The 17,705-nt window shown below is 49.8% G+C and overlaps 1 protein-coding gene across 1 annotated transcript; it reads right to left on the reverse strand.

Annotated features, from left to right (window-relative positions):
- Positions 1-4,914: 4,914 nt before the first annotated feature.
- On the reverse strand, positions 4,915-17,699 carry GPR83 (G protein-coupled receptor 83). The gene is made up of 4 exons (XM_040489633.1): positions 17,315-17,699; positions 12,675-12,800; positions 10,239-10,372; positions 4,915-7,199 (listed from the first exon to the last, which is right to left on the reverse strand). The coding sequence occupies exons 1-4, from the start codon at positions 17,696-17,698 to the stop codon at positions 6,575-6,577; spliced, it is 1,269 nt and encodes a 422-aa protein (XP_040345567.1). The 5' UTR covers position 17,699; the 3' UTR covers positions 4,915-6,574.
- Positions 17,700-17,705: the final 6 nt, after the last annotated feature.

Here is a 17,705-nt window from a genome sequence, read left to right on the forward strand (position 1 = left end):
AGAATTAGTGATAGTGACATAAAAAACTAAGCCAGAAACAAAAAGGAAGTTTTAACTCCAGTAAAGCAAGATTGTTTTTAAAAAGGAAATATGGTTGTCATATCCTACTTGTCTTAGAAGTCAACTCTATTTGCATGTTTTAATAATACAGATGTAGATGTAACTTGATTGGAAGGATACAGGGAAGAAAATTAGGTTAAGGACTGTTTTTTTCCCTTGCTGCTTTCCTTTCCTGAATATTATTTCCACGCCTAAATATTTTGTGAATTTGACTATGATATGCCTTGTTAATGGTCAGTTTTTGTTTAATCTTATGGGAGTCCTCTGTGCTTCCTGGATTTTGATGTCTGTGTCCTTCCCCAGATTAGGAAAGTTTTCAGCTATACTTTGCTCACACAAAACTTCTGCTCCTTTTTTCTCTCTCTTCATCTTCTGGGACTTCTACAATTCAAATGTTACCCCTTTTTAATAAGTCACTGAGTTCTCTAAGTCTTGTATAGTAATCTTTTGCCTTTGTTTCCCTCTTTTTTTCTGCTTCATTATTTTCCATAATTTTATCCTCTATCTCACTGATTTGCTGCTCTCCTGTGTCCATCCTAGCTGTCATGGTAGCCATTCGAGATTGCATTTTGTTTATAGCATTTTTAATATCAGCCTGACTAGATTTTAGTTCTTTTGTCTCTATAGAAAGAGATTCTCTGATGTCATCTATGCTTTTTTTCAACTCCAGCTATTATTCTTATAATCATGGTTTTAAATTCTAGTTCAGACATCTTACTTATATCTGTGTTGATTAAGTCCCTGGCCATCATTTCCTCCTGTTCTTTCTTTTGGGGTGAATTGTTCCATCTTGTCATTTGGGGGAAGAAAAACATTAATAAAATAAAAAATTAAAATTAAAAACGAAACCAAACAAAATCAAATCAAATAAAGGAAGCTAGATCCCAGGTGTATTTCAGTCTGTTTGTTGAAAGAAGTTTGACAGAATAGAGGAAAAAGAAAAAGGAAAGAAAAAAAAAAGTTAAAAGTTAAAAAAAATTACAAATTAAAAAAATTTAAATAGTAAAATAGAATAAAAGAAAATAACATAGAATAAAAATTAAAAAGAATTTGTTTTTTGTATCCGAGAAAAAAAGAAAGGAAAAAAAGAAAAGAAAGCAAAAGCAAATAAAATGAACAAATAAGTGAACCAGCAAACACAATGAAACCCAAGTGAACTTACATCCAGTTTCCCCTAGAACTGAAACTTTGAATCACACTACATACACTAAGCAGGTGGAGGGATTTGTGCTGGCCTTTTGGGGGATATGGCTGGAGGGCACAGTTGGGTGGGGCTTGGTGTAATGGCTCCATTTTCCACTTGGTGGCACTGCTTAGTTTACTGGGGTGGATCTGTGAGTGTGTGAGTGTGTGTGTGTGTGTGTGTGTGCACGCACGTGTGCATGTAGGGGTGAAAATGGCCTCACCCAGCTCCCCAGTCTCTGGCACAGGAACTTTGCACTCTCACTGGCCCGCGATCAAGCACCCCTCCTTTGTCTCAGGCCTCCGTCCACTCCCCACCTTTACTCTGTGTCCAAGCTGTCTGCCTGCCAGGTGGCCCCTCCCTCCAGAGTTTTATCTCAGATGGGGTTGTGTTTCAAAACCCCATGCTTCAGGGCCCCCTGGCGCTTGGACCTGTGCTACTCTCTAGGGGAGGGTCTCACTGAGCAATGGACAGGTGCCGGCTTGCCCCAGAAAACATTCGTGCAATCTCACAGCAGCAGAGGGTCAGAGGTTATGGGAAATCACCAACACATGGCTGGTGCCAGATTTCCCTGCACTCTGGCGTCTTCGTCCCAATACCAACAAACGCAGATGCTCTCCGGCGTCCCCTGGGACCTTTGCCTGCAAGAAGGCCATAGGGCCTCTACCAAATGCACTCCAAGCCGGGGAACTGCTTCTTCCTGTGTGGCACATGGACTCCTTGGACCCTACCGCCTGCTACTGAGGATTTGCCCCGCTCCTTCACCAGAACATCTCCAGGCACTGAGTTCCGCTGTTTAGAGGATCCTGGTGGTATTGAAACTCTCTCCTTTCTCCCTGTCAGTAGTTTTGGGGAACAGATTTCTTGTCCAGTCTCTTGTGAGTGTTTTCACTCTTTCTCTCTTTCTCTCCAGCTGCTTTCAGGGGGAGTGCTTTTCTTGCACAATCCCAATGCACTGAACTCTCCCCCTTTCTTTTTCTCTCTCTGTCCTCTCTCCACAAAAACAGCTCTCTACCCTCTTCAGCACCATGGCTTTCCTCTCCCCCATTTCACCTCTCCACACTGCATACCTGCCAAGTTCTGGGGCTCAAGTTATGCAGATTGTTGCTTTAATCTTCAGGTCAATTCCCTAGGTGTTCAAAATGGTTTGACGCTGATCTCACTGGGTTTCAGGGATGAGACAAGCTCAGGTCCACTATACTGCCTCTCCATCTTAACTCCTCTTATTTGTTCCTTCTTGCACTACTCCTTGAAATGAGAGAGAATGGTGGGGCAAGGGCGGGTACACAGAGATGTCGAAACAAGATGCTAATGACACGATCTCACAGCACTATGAGCATCTTCTGCCACCTGCCTGTAGGCAACACTCAAAGGCAAGCTTGTTTCCCCAGTCAATGCTCCCTTGCCATCTTCCAGATTTGCCCCTGGCCCCAGACACTCTCGCATGCCTCCCATTACCCTAAAGCCTAGAGCTTGGTCAGCAGCATAGAAGCCCTGGAGGCACATCATACCAGTTTGGAGCAGTAAGGGTTTAGCTGAGCTCTCCCTGTGCAGTCTGAGGACCCTGAGGCCTGGGCTGGCTATGAGACAGCTATTTGCCTTGACAACCTATTATGGTTGGTCAAGCAGGGCACCAGCAATCTGGAAGTCACTTACAGTTCATTTGTAAGATGTGTCTAACCAGAATGGAGTCCTCAAGGCAGCATAAGATCCTGCCTGTACCAGAACCATGGACTCAGTGGCCATGAAGCTGCAAGGGCCTTGGGGTCCACCTAGTAGTCAAGCATTTCCCAAAGCAAAACTCAAGCGCTGATTTTTAGGATGGCTAACAGGTTTTACCCCCAAAAAGTGTCTCACAATCAAGGAAATTTGTAGAACCTTGAATTAAAAACAAATTAAGATTCTTTTTTACATGCCTTCTCAGAATTTAATTTCCAAGAAGGTAGAATTTCCCAAATTTTGCTGTGTGACCCTTCGCTGGAAGCCAAGTTTCCTTAACCATAATACAGAAATGATAATGCCCACCTTGGAGAATTGCTGTGAGGTTGAATGAGATCATGAGCTGAGAAGCATTTAGCATAGTATCTCACATATTAGGGGTCAGCAAATTTTACTTCCCTTCTCTTTCTCCTACGCCTTTCATTGTTCTTTCAAATCTTCCCCTAGGCTCGGTAAATTACCCCTATATACAACCTTCTGTGAAATTATGTGAAACCGATTTCCTGGCCTCTTGATGGCATCAGAGTATTTATGTATGCCACAAAGCTTCCTACCCAGCTTGTCTGGAGGACAGGGGAACCCCGGAACCAATGGGGCAGAAATCCTGGTAAACACAAAAATGCGGCACGCACGGCACAGTGCGAGTGGGGGGACCGATCCCCAGTCTCCAGTGGCAGCTCTGCCTCCTCCCAAATCACCAAGGACTCACAGGTGGAGTCCTAAGTTCTCAGCACAGATTCACAATCACAAAAGAGGCGACGTGGCTGCCAGCTCACTGGAAGAAGCTCTAGACCAAGATGAGAGGTTTTCAGCTGGCTATTTACCCTAGCCAAAGCGTGGTGGCACTTCCTCAGTTGTGAAATGCAGGGATGTGGGCAGATGATCTTCACGCTCTCTTCGTAATTTGCACAGATCCCCATTTTATTTATTTTTTTTTTAATTTTTTTTTCAACGTTTATTTATTTTTGGGACAGAGAGAGACACAGCATGAACGGGGGAGGGGCAGAGAGAGAGGGAGACACAGAATCGGAAACAGGGTCCAGGCTCTGAGCCATCAGCCCAGAGCCCGACGCGGGGCTCGAACCCACGGATCGCGAGATCGTGACCTGGCTGAAGTCGGACGCTTAACCAACTGCGCCACCCAGGCGCCCCATGCACAGATCCCCATTTTAAAGGTTACCAGCTGTAGTTTAATCAGAAGTCCAAGAAACATAGTCCATGCACCCCAAATATATTTTATTGAGAGCGGAGCAATTACAATAAAGTACTCATTACGGCACACTGGAAAGGCTCAAGTCCTACAAATTTCACATTCACAAATACAAATCGCTGTTTGCTCTGAGGCACACAGGGAACAAGGGGAATGGGGAAGACAAGGTACTGACGGGAGACCCGGACCTATGGGCCATCTGTGAGTCTTCCTCCAGGGAAGGGTCTTCTCTGACTTGGCAGTATTTCTAAAAATTTTTTTTACATTTATTTATTTTTGAGAGACAGAGAGAGACAGAGTGTGAACGGGGCGGGGGGGGGTGGGGGGGCAGAGAGAGAGAGGGAGACACAGAATCCGAAGCAGGCTCCAGACTCTGAGCTGGCAGCACAGAGCCCAACGCGGGGCTCGAACCCACGAACTGTGAGATCGTGACCTGAGCCGCAGTCAGACGCTTAACTGACTGAGCCACCCAGGTGCCCCGGCAGTATTTCTAGATTCCCTCAGAGAGGAGCAAAGCAAAGCTCTCCCCATGATCCCAGAGCAGGACCAACTATCTGTAGTCTTGCTACCTATTCTCTTTCTAGTTCAAAGAATTTCTATGGCAGCATTAGGATGAAACGATTAGCTACTTCTTGACACCACAGAGACAGGAGGCACAGGCATGGGAGCCATTTGGCCTGAAAAATCCATCTTGGGATCCATACGGGCTTAGAAGCCTCTCTGTCCCATGGAAGTCAAACACTTCAAACATTCTCATAAATAGACTAGTATAATGAACCCCCATGTCTCATTATAGGAAAGCAGATGATAAGACCGAGTTCAATTTCAATTAACAGCCAAGAGATCTAAGTAAACCTTGGATAAAGCCCTTCTCCCCAAACCTCAGTTTTCTACTCAGCTGCATATCCATGTTTGCTTTCAAGTCTATTTGGTGTTAGAAAGGAACCTAAAACCAGTGTGAGAATGGCAATTGCTTAGGGTGGGTGAATTAAGCACTGTTCTGCCTTTGTCTTCCGGGTGACCTAGTGAGTCACTCAAGACCAGATGAACGATGATGAAAGCAGTCTCTGGAATGAGATTTCTCTGGCATGTTGAGTCCTTAAAGACCATCACAATGTCGTAGGTTTCTGTAAGTGACACGGGAGCCACTAGGGTGATGTTGACATCCGGGAACTGGCGTGAAGAAGCCTTATTATTTAGACAACACAGAGAAGTGGCCTGTCTAGACAGCTTGCAAGGATGAAGTGTCTAAGTACAATTATTTCTGGCATGTTGGAAAGACTGCTCCTTCATCTCCTGTAAAAGCAGGGCAGTGTTTTTACCACCTCTTGTTCTATGTGAGTGCAAAGGAGAAGGAATTAAGCCTCCTTGGATGAGTTTTGTTCCCTGGCTCATCACGATGGCCGCCATCTGAGAAGAGGTACTTCATCTGGGTCTTTCCCTCCGCTGGGTACAGGATGACGGCAGTCTGTTGGCTTTGACAGCCTTCTCCTTGTGTTCCTCTCCCACCTCTTCTTCCAACTCTTCCCGTGGACACCGTTCCTGGGAGAGGGGCTCAGAAGTTCCCTGCTATGCCCTGTTTCTTGCATATCTCTACATGGAAAAGTGTAATTCAGAATGGAATGAAAAGCGCATGCACACACATGCACACACACATGCGCACAGACACACAAAGGAAAAAAGTTGCAAGTGAATCCACAGCACGTTAACAAAACTCATCACAGTTGGTGGGAGAACGGGGTGATTTTTGTTTTCTTCTTTGTGCTTTTCTAAATTTTCTGAAGTTTTATAATAATAATTCTTTAAGAGAACTCAGTAATTTCTCTTTGCTTTCAGGGACTGAATTGGCCCTGTCTTGTCATGTATCCAAGCCAGCCACCACACGGCTGTGATTCATCCTGGCCCAGGACTTTGGGAAGTGAGGCAAAAAAAAACGTGGCATCTCTGGCCCACTCACCTTTTGCTGGCATGAACCTTTTTCAAGCAGAGTTCTGTGCATCTGGATCAGCCACACCCCAAGTATGACTCAGGTGTCCTTTGCGGATGTTCCATGGTAGGGAGTACTGTCAGGCAGCTGACTCAGCCCTCATGTGGGCTGCAGCTTCCCTGGGTTCTCTGGCTCAGGGAACCCAGGTGATACGCTTTGCAGCATTTCTTGGACAGGAATGCACAAACACATGTCTACTTGGGTGTTGCCTTTTAGTTTTCACACCAAATGGGGTAGAAGGCTAGACAGAGCTTCCTGGGAAATGAAGACTCCCGTGGCTTCTGTAGGACCTTGTTTTTAGCACTGTGAGGGCCACGGGTGAGAGGACAGGCTTCTTTTCCAGTCTCTTGTCCTCAGGCCCTTTCCCAGCCTCAGCTGGAGAGAGAGCTCGCCCCCTGCCTCTTCTCACTCTCCCCTAACTCACTGCCACAATGGGCTCCACAGAAGACAGGTCTGTCTTCCCAGACTGCAGTTGGGAGGAGGGCAGGAAGTTGCTGGCTAGCAGAGCCCTCCGGCCACTGCTCTTCTCTGTCCAAGCCACCCTGAAGGAAGGGACTGGGGAGGGTGGCCTTTCCTCCTGGGGCTTGGGCAGCCTTTGGCACATGCTCAGTAATGCCTTCAGCTCGACCCTGAAGTTCTCGTTGAGCCAGCAGTAGATGAAGGGGTTGTAGCAAGTGCTGCTCATGGCAAACCAGTGGAAGGCGAAGTAGAGGGCGTTGTTGGTGTGGATGACCTTGCTGGACAGGAGGAGGACATAGCAGTTGAGGGGGAACCAGCAGAGGGCAAAGAGGACCACCACCAACATCAGCATCTTCATGGTCTTCTTCTTCTTGCGCCGCAGGGCCAGGTACTGCTCCGTGGTCACATCGCCGATCGTGTTGCGCATCCACAGCTTCTTGGCCACGCGGGCATAGGCCACGGAGATGATGAGGAGGGGTAGGATATAAAGCAGGATGAAGGTGGCCAAGTCCAGATACTTCCAGAAGAGGTCAGCTGGCTCGGGGAAGTCTGGCAGGCACAGGGAGCGGACAACGTCCTCGCTGGTGACAGGGGAGAGAGGGAGACAGAGAAACAGAGATAGAGACAGGGGGAGGCAGAGAGAGAGGAAGAGGGAGGAAGGGTGTGCCATTGGTGTGGAAAGGCCTCGTCCCAAGATTCTGGCTCTCCCACTAGATTGGGGGTTTTACAGAGACAAGGAAAACACCTGCTCTCTCTGTGTTGTCTTCAACTTATATAATTCCCAGCCTGTAACAGAGACCCCGTAAATAGCTGTTCAATGAATGAATACAACACTGGCATTCCTAGTCTTAGAACTCACTCATTCTGAGAGCACAATGTGCTCAGGAAACGTTGGAATTCCTCCATTCCAGAGGGGAACCAAGGAACGGGGCAAAGAAATGATGGATCTTGGGAATGTGAGCGGCAAAGCCCGAACGAACACACCTTCAGCCATACGTGTAACAAGTATCTATTTTCCATGGAATGTACCCAGTCCTCCTTGAAGAAACCCTAGAGCTGATGTGTTGAGACTAGGCAGACTATGACCCCCTGAAAGAGGGGGCACAAATCACCCACACAGGGCTGGCCAGTACCACCCTTGGTGTCCAAGCTCCCATTTTGGGGAAGTGAAAACCTTAGGGCCATTTTGATTGAAGGCGCAGTTTGAATACACTCACACAAAGGAAGTAAAGTCACCAGATACATTACTTACAAATCCCAGCATGGAGACGCCAGGAGCTGAGGGGAAGGGCAGTCCTCTGTCCCAGGTCGTGAGCAAGCAGGAGATAGAGAGCAGGGTTATAAGCGCCCATTACTTATAGGGCGGTTGAGGCACAGTCACCAATTTTTCACAGCCTCAACCCGGAGTGGTTAGTTTATTTTTTGAGAGAGAGAGAGAAAGTGTGAGCAGGGGAGAGGGGCAGAGGGAGAGAGAGAGAGAGAGAGAGAGGGAATCTTAAGCAGGCTCCACACTCAGTGCAGAGCCCCATTTGGGGCTCAATCCCATGACCCTGGGATCATAACCTGAGCCAAAATCAAGAGTTGGATGCTCAACTGACTGAGCCACCCAGGTGCCCCTCTGAGTGGTCATTTTAAAACGTGACCCGGGGGCACCTGGGTGGCTCAGTCAGTTAGGTGTCTGACTTCGGCTCAGGTCATGATCTCTGTGAGTTCAAACCCCAAGTCGGGCTCTGTGCTGACAGCTTGGAGCCTGGAGCCCGCTTCCGATTCTGTGTCTCCCTCTCTCTCTCTGCCCCTCCCTCGCTCGTGCTCTCTCAAAAATACATGTTACAAAAAAAAAATGGTGACCTGGAAAAGCAAGGCAGGAACTTGTGATGGAATCCTAACCTTGAGTCCCAATCTAAATGCCCAGACTGGGCATGTGAACAGGGTTGTCATACTGTTAAAATGTCTAGGCAGCAACTCAAAATGGCTGTTTCTTCAGCACATTATGTCGCTTGTGCACTTGTTATATGTGCTGATGGCCATCACTACTGAAAGAAAGAGAATTCTCTTTGCTTTCGTTAGCAGAAAAAAAAAATAGCTCCCCATATGTGAAGGCAGATGGGGGTCTGAGTGCTAGGAGATTTGGGTATGCGATTTGTTCCGATATCGTAGAATTTGGGGAGAGAGAAGTAAATTACAGTCGACCCTTGAGCAACATGGAGGTTAGGGGCACCGACCCCTGAGCCGTTGAAAACCCATGCATGACTTTTGACTACCCCCAAATCTAACTACTAATAGCCTACTATTGACTGGAAGTCATATCGATAACATGAACAGTTGATTAATACACATTCTGTAGGTGTATGATACACTGTGTTCTTACAAGAAAGTAAGCTAAGGAAAAGAAAATGCTATTAAAATCATAAGGAAGAGAAAATACACTTACGGTACTGTACCATAGTAATCGAAAAAATCCACACAGAAGTGGACCCACACAGTCCAAACTAGCGTTGCTCGGGGTCAAATGTAGTTGTAATCAGCCTTCAGAGCTTGTTCTCCTGACCCTGCTTATGTCATAGGCATGTGTGTTTTGAAGTGTATGTTTCAGGCGGAGCAGCACAGGGTTATTGCAGGACATACGTGGCTACTGGTCTGGAGCGCCAGGATGCTAGCTCCCGGCCAACCCACAAGAAGAAGCTGGCACCTGTGATATTGTAGGGACCTACCACTACTGTAGGACCACTAAAGTCATTTCCTACAGATCCACTAAGACCCAGAGGTGGCTTGGAGTTTTCGATTTCTGCAGGGAAGACCCAGAGGTGGCTGGGAGTTTTCGATTTCTGCAGGGAGCCCAGAATATGACAGCCCAGCATCCTGGCTGAACAAACTCTGTGTTATCTTTGCTCTTAGAGCCCCCTGTGCTGCTGCCTGTAGCTCCTCCTGACATCCCTCCAATGCCAACATTGCACCCTCCCTTGGTCTCTTGCTATCCTGCCTGCTCACTCCCTTATCCATCACTCCCGGGAGCACTTCCTTAAAAAATCCCAAGCACGATCTGTATCTCAGGGTCTCTTTCTAAGGAACCTCCTCTAAAACAAGTACTGACTGATGAAAATCACTCTAAGCTTGCTCATTCGTTCATCCATTCAGTAATTATGTATTGAGGGGCTGTTATATGGAGACAGTAGGTCAGGTGCTAGGGACACCAGGACAAAGAAACCTGAATGGGAGGTAGGAGATAGAGCATCCTGCCTCAGACACAAAGACACATGCGTGCTTTATTTATACGTTGTGCGAGAGAATGTAAACGTTGCCATTATAAACAAGGCCTGGGTGACTTTGATTCTCAGTCTGTGTGAGTACCTGTCCCCAGCGAAAGAAGCTGTTGGCTCCTGCCCTGACCTCGCAGACAAGCTGGGTGGAGAATAAGGAGGGAGCTAACGTTGCTGAGAAGAAAAGGTGAGGAAAAGCAGAACAAATGGGGCCACAGATAGGCCCCAGACTTGGAAGCAAGAGAATGGGAGACAGAAGTGCTGGGTGCAGCAGATACCGGTCACTCAGACTCAGAGGGGGCTCAGACTTCCCTCTGTCAGGGCCCTCTGAGTCCCCAAGCTGCTCCCGACTAGCCAACTCACCTGTACTTGAAGGTAAATAATTTCTGGCAGATGGCGTGTGGGAGTGAAAAGAACGTAGCCATGGCCCAGATGACCGTGACGTAGATGACACCTTTTGTGATCGAGATCCGGGGTTTTAATGGATGCATAATGACCTGGAAAACAAGCAAACTGTGCATCACTGGCTGAAGAAGTCTGGAAGCAGATCAGATCTCAATGACGGCGCTCACGTGCCACACTAAGGCAGGTAGGTCCTATTTATAAACAAGCACCCCTTCATTCAGTGTTAAGCCCCTGAGCTGCACCACCCCACGGTCCACCCCCAGAAGCAAAAAGAAGGTATCGTCTGAGACTCCAGGTCTGGAGACTCCACACTGGAGTCTCAGAGACTCCAGGTGGCTCAGATGCCTCTCACAGGTCATACGTAGCAGAACCAGAGTGCAGTGAGGGGATGGGGAAGGGGTGAAGCAGGAGGTCTGCTCCCATGACACCCACAAGGCCAGCAGAGGAACAAGCCACAATCAGCCTCCACCTTGGGATCCGATCTCATTCTGCCATGATTCTAGACCCCTTGGGTTATGGAGGGCTCTGAGAGGATCTGGGGTGACAAGCCTGGAGAGGAGTCTCTATTTGTCATGGGAAGTTGCACTGACATTTATGTGGGGGTTCGCAACACTGTTTACAAAAGCTATTTCTAAATCGTGGGGTCCAGCTTTCCCACCGCTTATAGTAAAGCCTGTGTTACAGGCTTTGAGCTGAAAAGCATTTTGGAATTACTACAGTTGGACAATCCATTCTGCCGAAAGGTTTAAATAAAGATGTGGGAACTCAACGGCATCCTCATATTAAGATTAGGATCATTATTTCTTGAAAAAGGCATTCTGAGACAGGTGAATCCAGGGTCAGGGAGAGAGGTCCTCAAGAGCTGCCATCACCTAAGGATGTCATCCCAGGACACAGTGGACATTCTGGCTGTGTCCTCCCAAATTTTGTCTCCAGGTTCTTTCAAGATTTGATGAAGGGAAGTGACTAGGTTTTAGAAGCTGCTCAGCACAGCCCCCTTCTGGATTTTGCCATATTTGCCCCTCAGACTCCCTTGTTGTTCAGGTTGCTGAAGACAGTGAAAGGCCTGGGTCAGAGGCCCCAGACATCGCTCAAAGATTTCACTGCTTTGGGAAAAGGCCCCATGTTGGGGTTTATGTCACAGCAACGTGATCAGTGTTGGCAAGACTTAACCCCCTTGTTCCTCAGACCCACCTTTGGCCCAAGGGGCAACTGTCGGTGAGGCTGTGTTAAGTGGGGGTAAGCATCGGCCAGGTGGAAGTAATCCAGAGTCCCTCTTGTTGAATTAGGGGAGAAGGTTAAGAAAAGGCAGAAAACATTAGCATGCAGCCTTTTCAGACTTTGCCCAGAGTATCTGCAATATAAATGCCAAAATGATGGAATTTCGGGGCTAAAGAGATCTCAAAGTTTGCCAAATCCAATTCCCTACCAGATAACGAACATCCTCTAAAACATCCCTATCAAGTGTCATCCAGACCTTGCTTAAAAATGGCTAGGGAAATGAAACTCACTACCTCCCCCCCCCCCCCCCCACGCCCACCCCGGCAGCTTCGTTCTGCTAGAAAATTCTTTCTCCTACTGAGCTGCACCTTTGAGTCTGCATCTTTGAGGCCTCCTCTCCTTTGTACCTCTTGCAGCTGCTCAGAATAAATTCTTCCTCTCTCTGTCCTGCTGGCCCTTATGATATTGGCCACCTTGAGCCTTCTCAGAGTAGGGCGGCCTCATGATCAGGGCAGAGGTATGAAGCCAGACAGACCTCAGTGCTAATCCTGGCCTCATCATTCACCAGGCATGTGATCTCAGGAGGGCTACCCGTGCACTCTTCTGAGCTTCCATTCCTTGATTCGGCATAGACGTCGTATACACCATGGATTTACTGAGTTAGCACATGCAAGGTGCTTGGCAGGGAGCCATCCTCTTCCAGGACAGAGTCCTCTTTGATTTCCTTTACCATACCCACCATGTGCCTCTGGTGGGGCAGGGCAGTGGCTTCCTGCTCCTGCCACATGGCACCCTAGCTTGTTTTCCTCCTCAACAACTTGGGCCCCGGGGGCTCCATCCCCCTTCTCTCTGACCTGCAACGATGTGCCGATCTCTTTTCAACTGTGATTTTCGGGTTGGCTTTTCTCCCCCACCCCCAAACAAGCTCGTTAATTTCTGAGACACAAAATATAAGCGATGAGCCTTTGTTAGAACAACAAACTGGGAATGACTTTTTGTGGCACTTAGCACAAACGTTTTAAAGCGCCTCATCTAAGTGCTCATATTAGTCAATAAGAAGACAAATACACTTATTGAAAACTGTGCTAAAATACTGTCTCGAGGGCCCCTGCAGCTCCCCGGAAAGCAAAGCCGGAGGGGGAAGGACCGGGTGTTGGGGGTAGGTGCCCTCACCTGGTGGCGGTCCACAGCAATGGCCGTCAACGTCAGTGCTGAGACGTGCAGAGAGCAGTACTGGGCAAAGCGGCTGACGTGGCACATGCCTTTCCCGAACACCCATGTGCTGTTCACAAAGCGGACCTGGAAACCAGCCCACAGAGGTCAGAAGACAAACAGGGCCTTGACCCTGACACCCCTACCCCCATCCGTGGCCTCTGAGGAGCATCCCTTGGGAGGCATCTTCCGGTTCCTCTCTTCTTCCATTCCACACTACTAAATTGTGCATCACACGTGACTTTCTCCAGCATGACTCATTTCCAATCATTCGATTCAACAAAACCTGGTCATACCGCCGGGGCCAGGCCTTGTTAAGGTGCCAGAAGGGCGTGGGAATACGTGGGCCTTGCAGTTGGACTTCCCACCTCTAACAGTTTGAAGCTATATGACCTTGGGCAAGGTGTGTATAATCTCTCTGAACCTCAGTTTCCTCATTTGTAACAAAAAAACCACAAAAAAAACCCGGGGGGGGGGCTTAAAAACTTCTACCTTGTAGGCTTATTACATGGATTAAGGTTTTAAAAATCTATAAAGGGTGGAACACAACGTCTGGCAGATTGGTAGAGAGATATTCTTAGAAATAAATAGTAGCTATTTTTATGGTAATAATAAAATCCATTCTCAGTCCACATGAGTTCAGACTACTGGGGGAGACCCACGTGAAAAATCACAACATAGCGTGTAGGCTGTGCTCTCTAATGTTGACTAAGCAGGCCTTACAACGTCATCTGGGAAGGGGCCTGAGGGGCCTGGAGGGGTGGGGGTGGGGCAGAGCGGGAGAACGGCAAGCTGCAGGACAGCGTGGGGCCCTCGGAGCAGGCCCACATCATCCATGGCTACTTGCCCACTCAATCAGTGCCTGGGCAGCTCCTGTGAGTGATGCCCACGCCCAAGAAACATCAAGCACCGATTCTGAACAAGGAGCTTCCGGTCTGGGTAGAGGACCCAGGCACCTCCGGATGCAAGAAAGACAGTATTCAGTGCCCACAGCAGGCCCAGACAGAGGGCTTCGGGGCCGCAGGGTGGGAACGGAGCGGGCTGAGGTAGAGGGGAAAAATGATAGAGAAAGATCTAGAGCAAGTCAGTCCGACAGAAAGGAGATCATGTAGTGGTGGCCAGCAGAGTCACCCGGGGCAAGGCCCTTGGGCTCCACAAGCACCACTGCCCCCAGCTGTAAAATGCGGCTAATGGTCTTCACATGGTTGTTAGGAAAATCAGAGGAGAGATGACGCGCGACAAGTAGGTGCGGCAGGGCCTCGAACACTAGTAAATACGCCCTCCACTACCCTCGTTATGACACATGAGGCATCGGAGACGAGCTTTAAGAATACGTGGCATTTGTACTTGTGGCAGCAAGAACAAAGGGCTTGGCGCTGAGTCAGAAATCCCAGGACCTATTTGAGGAAAGAGGAGTGGGATGGTTTGGCTGGAGGGTGAGAGTCGGGAGACATGGATCGTGTCGCTAGGACAGCAGCTTCATTCTCTGTGAGGCTGGCAGGTGGCAGCCACACGGGGCTTCTGAGCAGTCCGGGAACCATTACAGAGCTAGAAGTCCTTAGTTCCTCCCACATCCAGGACGTTGCAAAGTCAACCGGTGCCCCTCTCATCCCAAAGTCGTGGCCCTCGTCTCTCACCTGGACCTTTACAGCCTCCCAGCTGCTACCCTTGCCCTCCGGTCTTGTCCACTTGTCATTCAGCCTTCACTCTGCTGGTGGGATTTTTCTTAACCAAAAATCAGATGACTGTCACCTTCCTGCTTAGAATCATCCTGGCCCTCGGGACAGAGCCAGATGCCTTAGGAGTCTGCAGGCCCATTCACAAGCTGGCCCCAGCCTTCCTCTCTGGCCCACCTGACTTGTCCCCACCCCCCACCCCCTGTTCCTCTCCGTTCCTCCCACCGTGCTTCCTGCAGCTACATCAAGCCTCTCAACATTCCCTCAACACACCATGAACTCTGAAGCCCTTTGTTCTCCAGGTCCCTCTGTCTGCATTGAGCATTCATCTTGACCTGGGAAATTCCTGCTCTTCCAGGCCCTTTGAAATGTCACGTTCTTTGCACAGTCTCCTTTGACCCTCTCATGAGACCCTGGCAGGACAGAATAAATGATTCTCTCCTCCGGGCTCCACAGCACTCCATACGTGTCTCTGCCATGGGAATTGTAAGTACCTGTTTGCTCTTCTCTCAATGACCAGGGCTGGGCTTCACGCTCGCTGTCGTGTGTAAAGTGAACAGAAAAGGAAACCAGGTTGCAAGAAGACTGTCACCAACTAGCTGGAAGGCAGGATGCCTTACCTAGTCAATTAGCAATTGATACACCAGCTGTGGCACAAAGCAGCGTCCTAGGGTGGGGGTGGGGGGGGGCATTGAATGGACTGGATTTCGTGGGTGGGGGGTGACCTAATGATCTCTGCCAACATCTCCAGAAGCTTCGATTTACTGCTTGACTATCGAATAGGCCCACGTGCACTGCCATTAAGTAGGAGTGTGAGGGCTTAGGAGATCCTCCCCCTCAACCCTTTCATTCTCCCTGCTTGCCAGCACCTTGCAAGCTCTGACAGGAATTCAGATTGGGGCAGTTACACGGGTCAGGTTCAAGGCCAGGCCGCTCTGGATTATCTCAGAGGAGTGCTGGGTTCTCAGGACCCTGATCCTCCTCTCTTGCAGGAGATCATCCAAGGCTGGACTTGTCAGGCCCCAGCCACAGCCTAGCGTGGGATTCATGGTTTCTCTCTCCCATCCCCCAGCCTCTTCTGTGCATGCTGCTCTGGGCAGTAGCACAGGGGCCATGCCCCGGGGCCAGTTCTCATCCTGGGTGTCCCAGCCCAACCCTAGCATTGCAGATGGTCAGGATAGAAACCGAGGGGGCAGGGGCAACCAAGGAGAGCCAGAGATACACAATCTCATGCTTCAAGGCAAGAGGCAGTTACCTTGGCAGGGTGGGGCCTGGTATCTGAAAGCCCTTTTGTCCTTGGCTGCAGAATATAAACTGGCAGGAGAGCAGGAAAAATCCATGTTTCAGAATAGTGGAAGCTTAGCATGGTCCAAGAAGCCCTCCTCACCCACCACCCCCAGCGCTAGGTGGCTTAGTGGACAGACCTCTGACTTGAGTCAGGAAAGTAATTCTCATCGTGGCTCGGCCAATTACTAGCGAAGTGACCCAGGACAAGGGATTGAGCCTCTGTGTGCCTTAGTTTCCCCATCTGCAAAACGTAATATTCTTGTGAGGACAAAGGTAGAATGCAGTTTTAAAATGTGAGGTTTAGGGGCGCCTGGGTGGCGCAGTCGGCTAAGCGTCCGACTCCAGCCAGGTCACGATCTCGCGGTCCGTGAGTTCGAGCCCCGCGTCGGGCTCTGGGCTGATGGCTCAGAGCTCAGAGCTCAGAGCCCGGAGCCTGCTTCCGATTCTGTGTCTCCCTCTCTCTCTGCCCCTCCCCCGTTCATGCTCTGTCTCTCTCTGTCCCAAAAATAAATAAAATGTGAGGTTTAGAAGGACGTGCATGCAGGTGGATGGATTTGTGGGAGTTCACCCTCTTCTGGCTTGTCTATTATTTCTGGTTGCGTGTGCGCATGTGTGTGAGAGAGAGACAGAGACAGAGAGCAAGGTACGAACAGACACTGTTTTGCTAGTAACTCAAATAACGGTAAGGTTATTCCATAAGGTGAAAAAATGTAACACTCATGCTGCAGAAACATAAGGGGTAACTGTCAGCAGATTGCTCAGTCATCGCCCTCACGGTCCCAAACCACCCATGAGCACCAGGCTCCCAAGTCACAGAGGGGCAGAAATGACACCACTAACGCTGAGCAGCCAAGGCTTGGGGACGGGAGCCACATCTGCCACGATGGGCACGTGCCCCTGGCCTATTCCTGGGCCCCAAGCCCACCTCCTTCCCATGTCTTCCCCAACACACACTGCCTACACAGCCTCACTGTCAAACCACAAAAGAGAAACACAATTTAAATAAGTGGTCTAGGAAAACGCACAGAAGTTTCCGTTAACAATTAGCAACTGACATATCGGCTGTGGCACAAAGCAGTCTCCTAGGGTGGGGGTGCGGGAGAGCATTTAATGCACTGGATTTCGGGGGTGGGGGGGTGACCTAACAATCTCTGCCAACGTTTCCAGAAGCTTCGATTTACTGCTTGACGATCGAATAGGCCCACGTGCACTGCCATTAAGTAGGAAATGGTCATTTGCTCCCGGCTGAGCGCAGACACTCCAATCATTGACCCCATGGCCCCCGGCTGCAGAAGGTGATGAGGCAGAGACCGAGAGGGGAAGAGAACGAGAAAAGGAAGAAGGACGGAAGCAAGGGAGGGAAAAGGGAGGGTAGAGACCCAGATGGAGGAACAGACAGAACGACAGTCACAGGGAGGGAAAAAGGTGAAGACACAAAGAAAACGGAGAGGGACAGAAAGTCTACGAAGTGGAGAGAGTTGAGAGGGGAGCTGAGAGGGCAGAGGGGGAAGGAGCTGGAAAGGCGCAGCCAGCCAGCGGGACCCAGGAAGCGCGGACGAAGAGAGGGGCTGGGGCAGCGGGGCGGGAGGGGAGCCGAGCCCGCCACGGCGGGCGGGCGGGCGGGCGCCGGGGCCTCACCAAGGTGAAGGGCGTGTTGAGCAGCGTGATCATGATGTCGGCGACCGCCAGGTTGACGATGAAGAGGCTGGTGGCCGAGTGCATCCGCTGGTTCTTGAAGATGACATGACAGACCAGCACGTTGCCGAAGAGCGAGAAGACGATGATGAAGGAGTATGCCACGATGAGCAGGGCTTTCACCGTGGGGTTCTGAGACTCGGCCCCGTAGCGCCTCCGGCCCACAAAGTTCTGCCAGTCGGAGAAGGTGTAGTTGCTCCAGAAGAAGTGCGAAGCGTTGGGCACGGCCAGGGCCGCCTCCAGGCCCGGCTCGTCGGCCCGGCCCTCGGGGCGCTCGGCGGCTCGCACCAGCGGGAGCAGGCAGAGCAGCACCCCGCGCGGGCCCATCCCGCAG

This window comes from Herpailurus yagouaroundi, unplaced genomic scaffold, assembly GCF_014898765.1.
Source record: "Herpailurus yagouaroundi ecotype Mexico unplaced genomic scaffold, PumYag 180, whole genome shotgun sequence".
Classification (NCBI taxonomy): domain Eukaryota; kingdom Metazoa; phylum Chordata; class Mammalia; order Carnivora; family Felidae; genus Herpailurus; species Herpailurus yagouaroundi.

Coding starts and splice junctions, on each gene's coding strand:
- GPR83 (XM_040489633.1), bottom strand. CDS start 17,698: ATGGGCCCGCGCGGGGTGCTGCTCTGCCTGCTCCCGCTGGTGCGAGCC. Junction 10,373..12,674: donor TTGCTGTGGACCGCCACCAG/GTGAGGGCACCT, acceptor CTTGTTTTCCAG/GTCATTATGCATCCATTAAA. Junction 7,200..10,238: donor TTATTTACCTTCAAGTACAG/GTGAGTTGGCTA, acceptor CCCTGTCACCAG/CGAGGACGTTGTCCGCTCCC.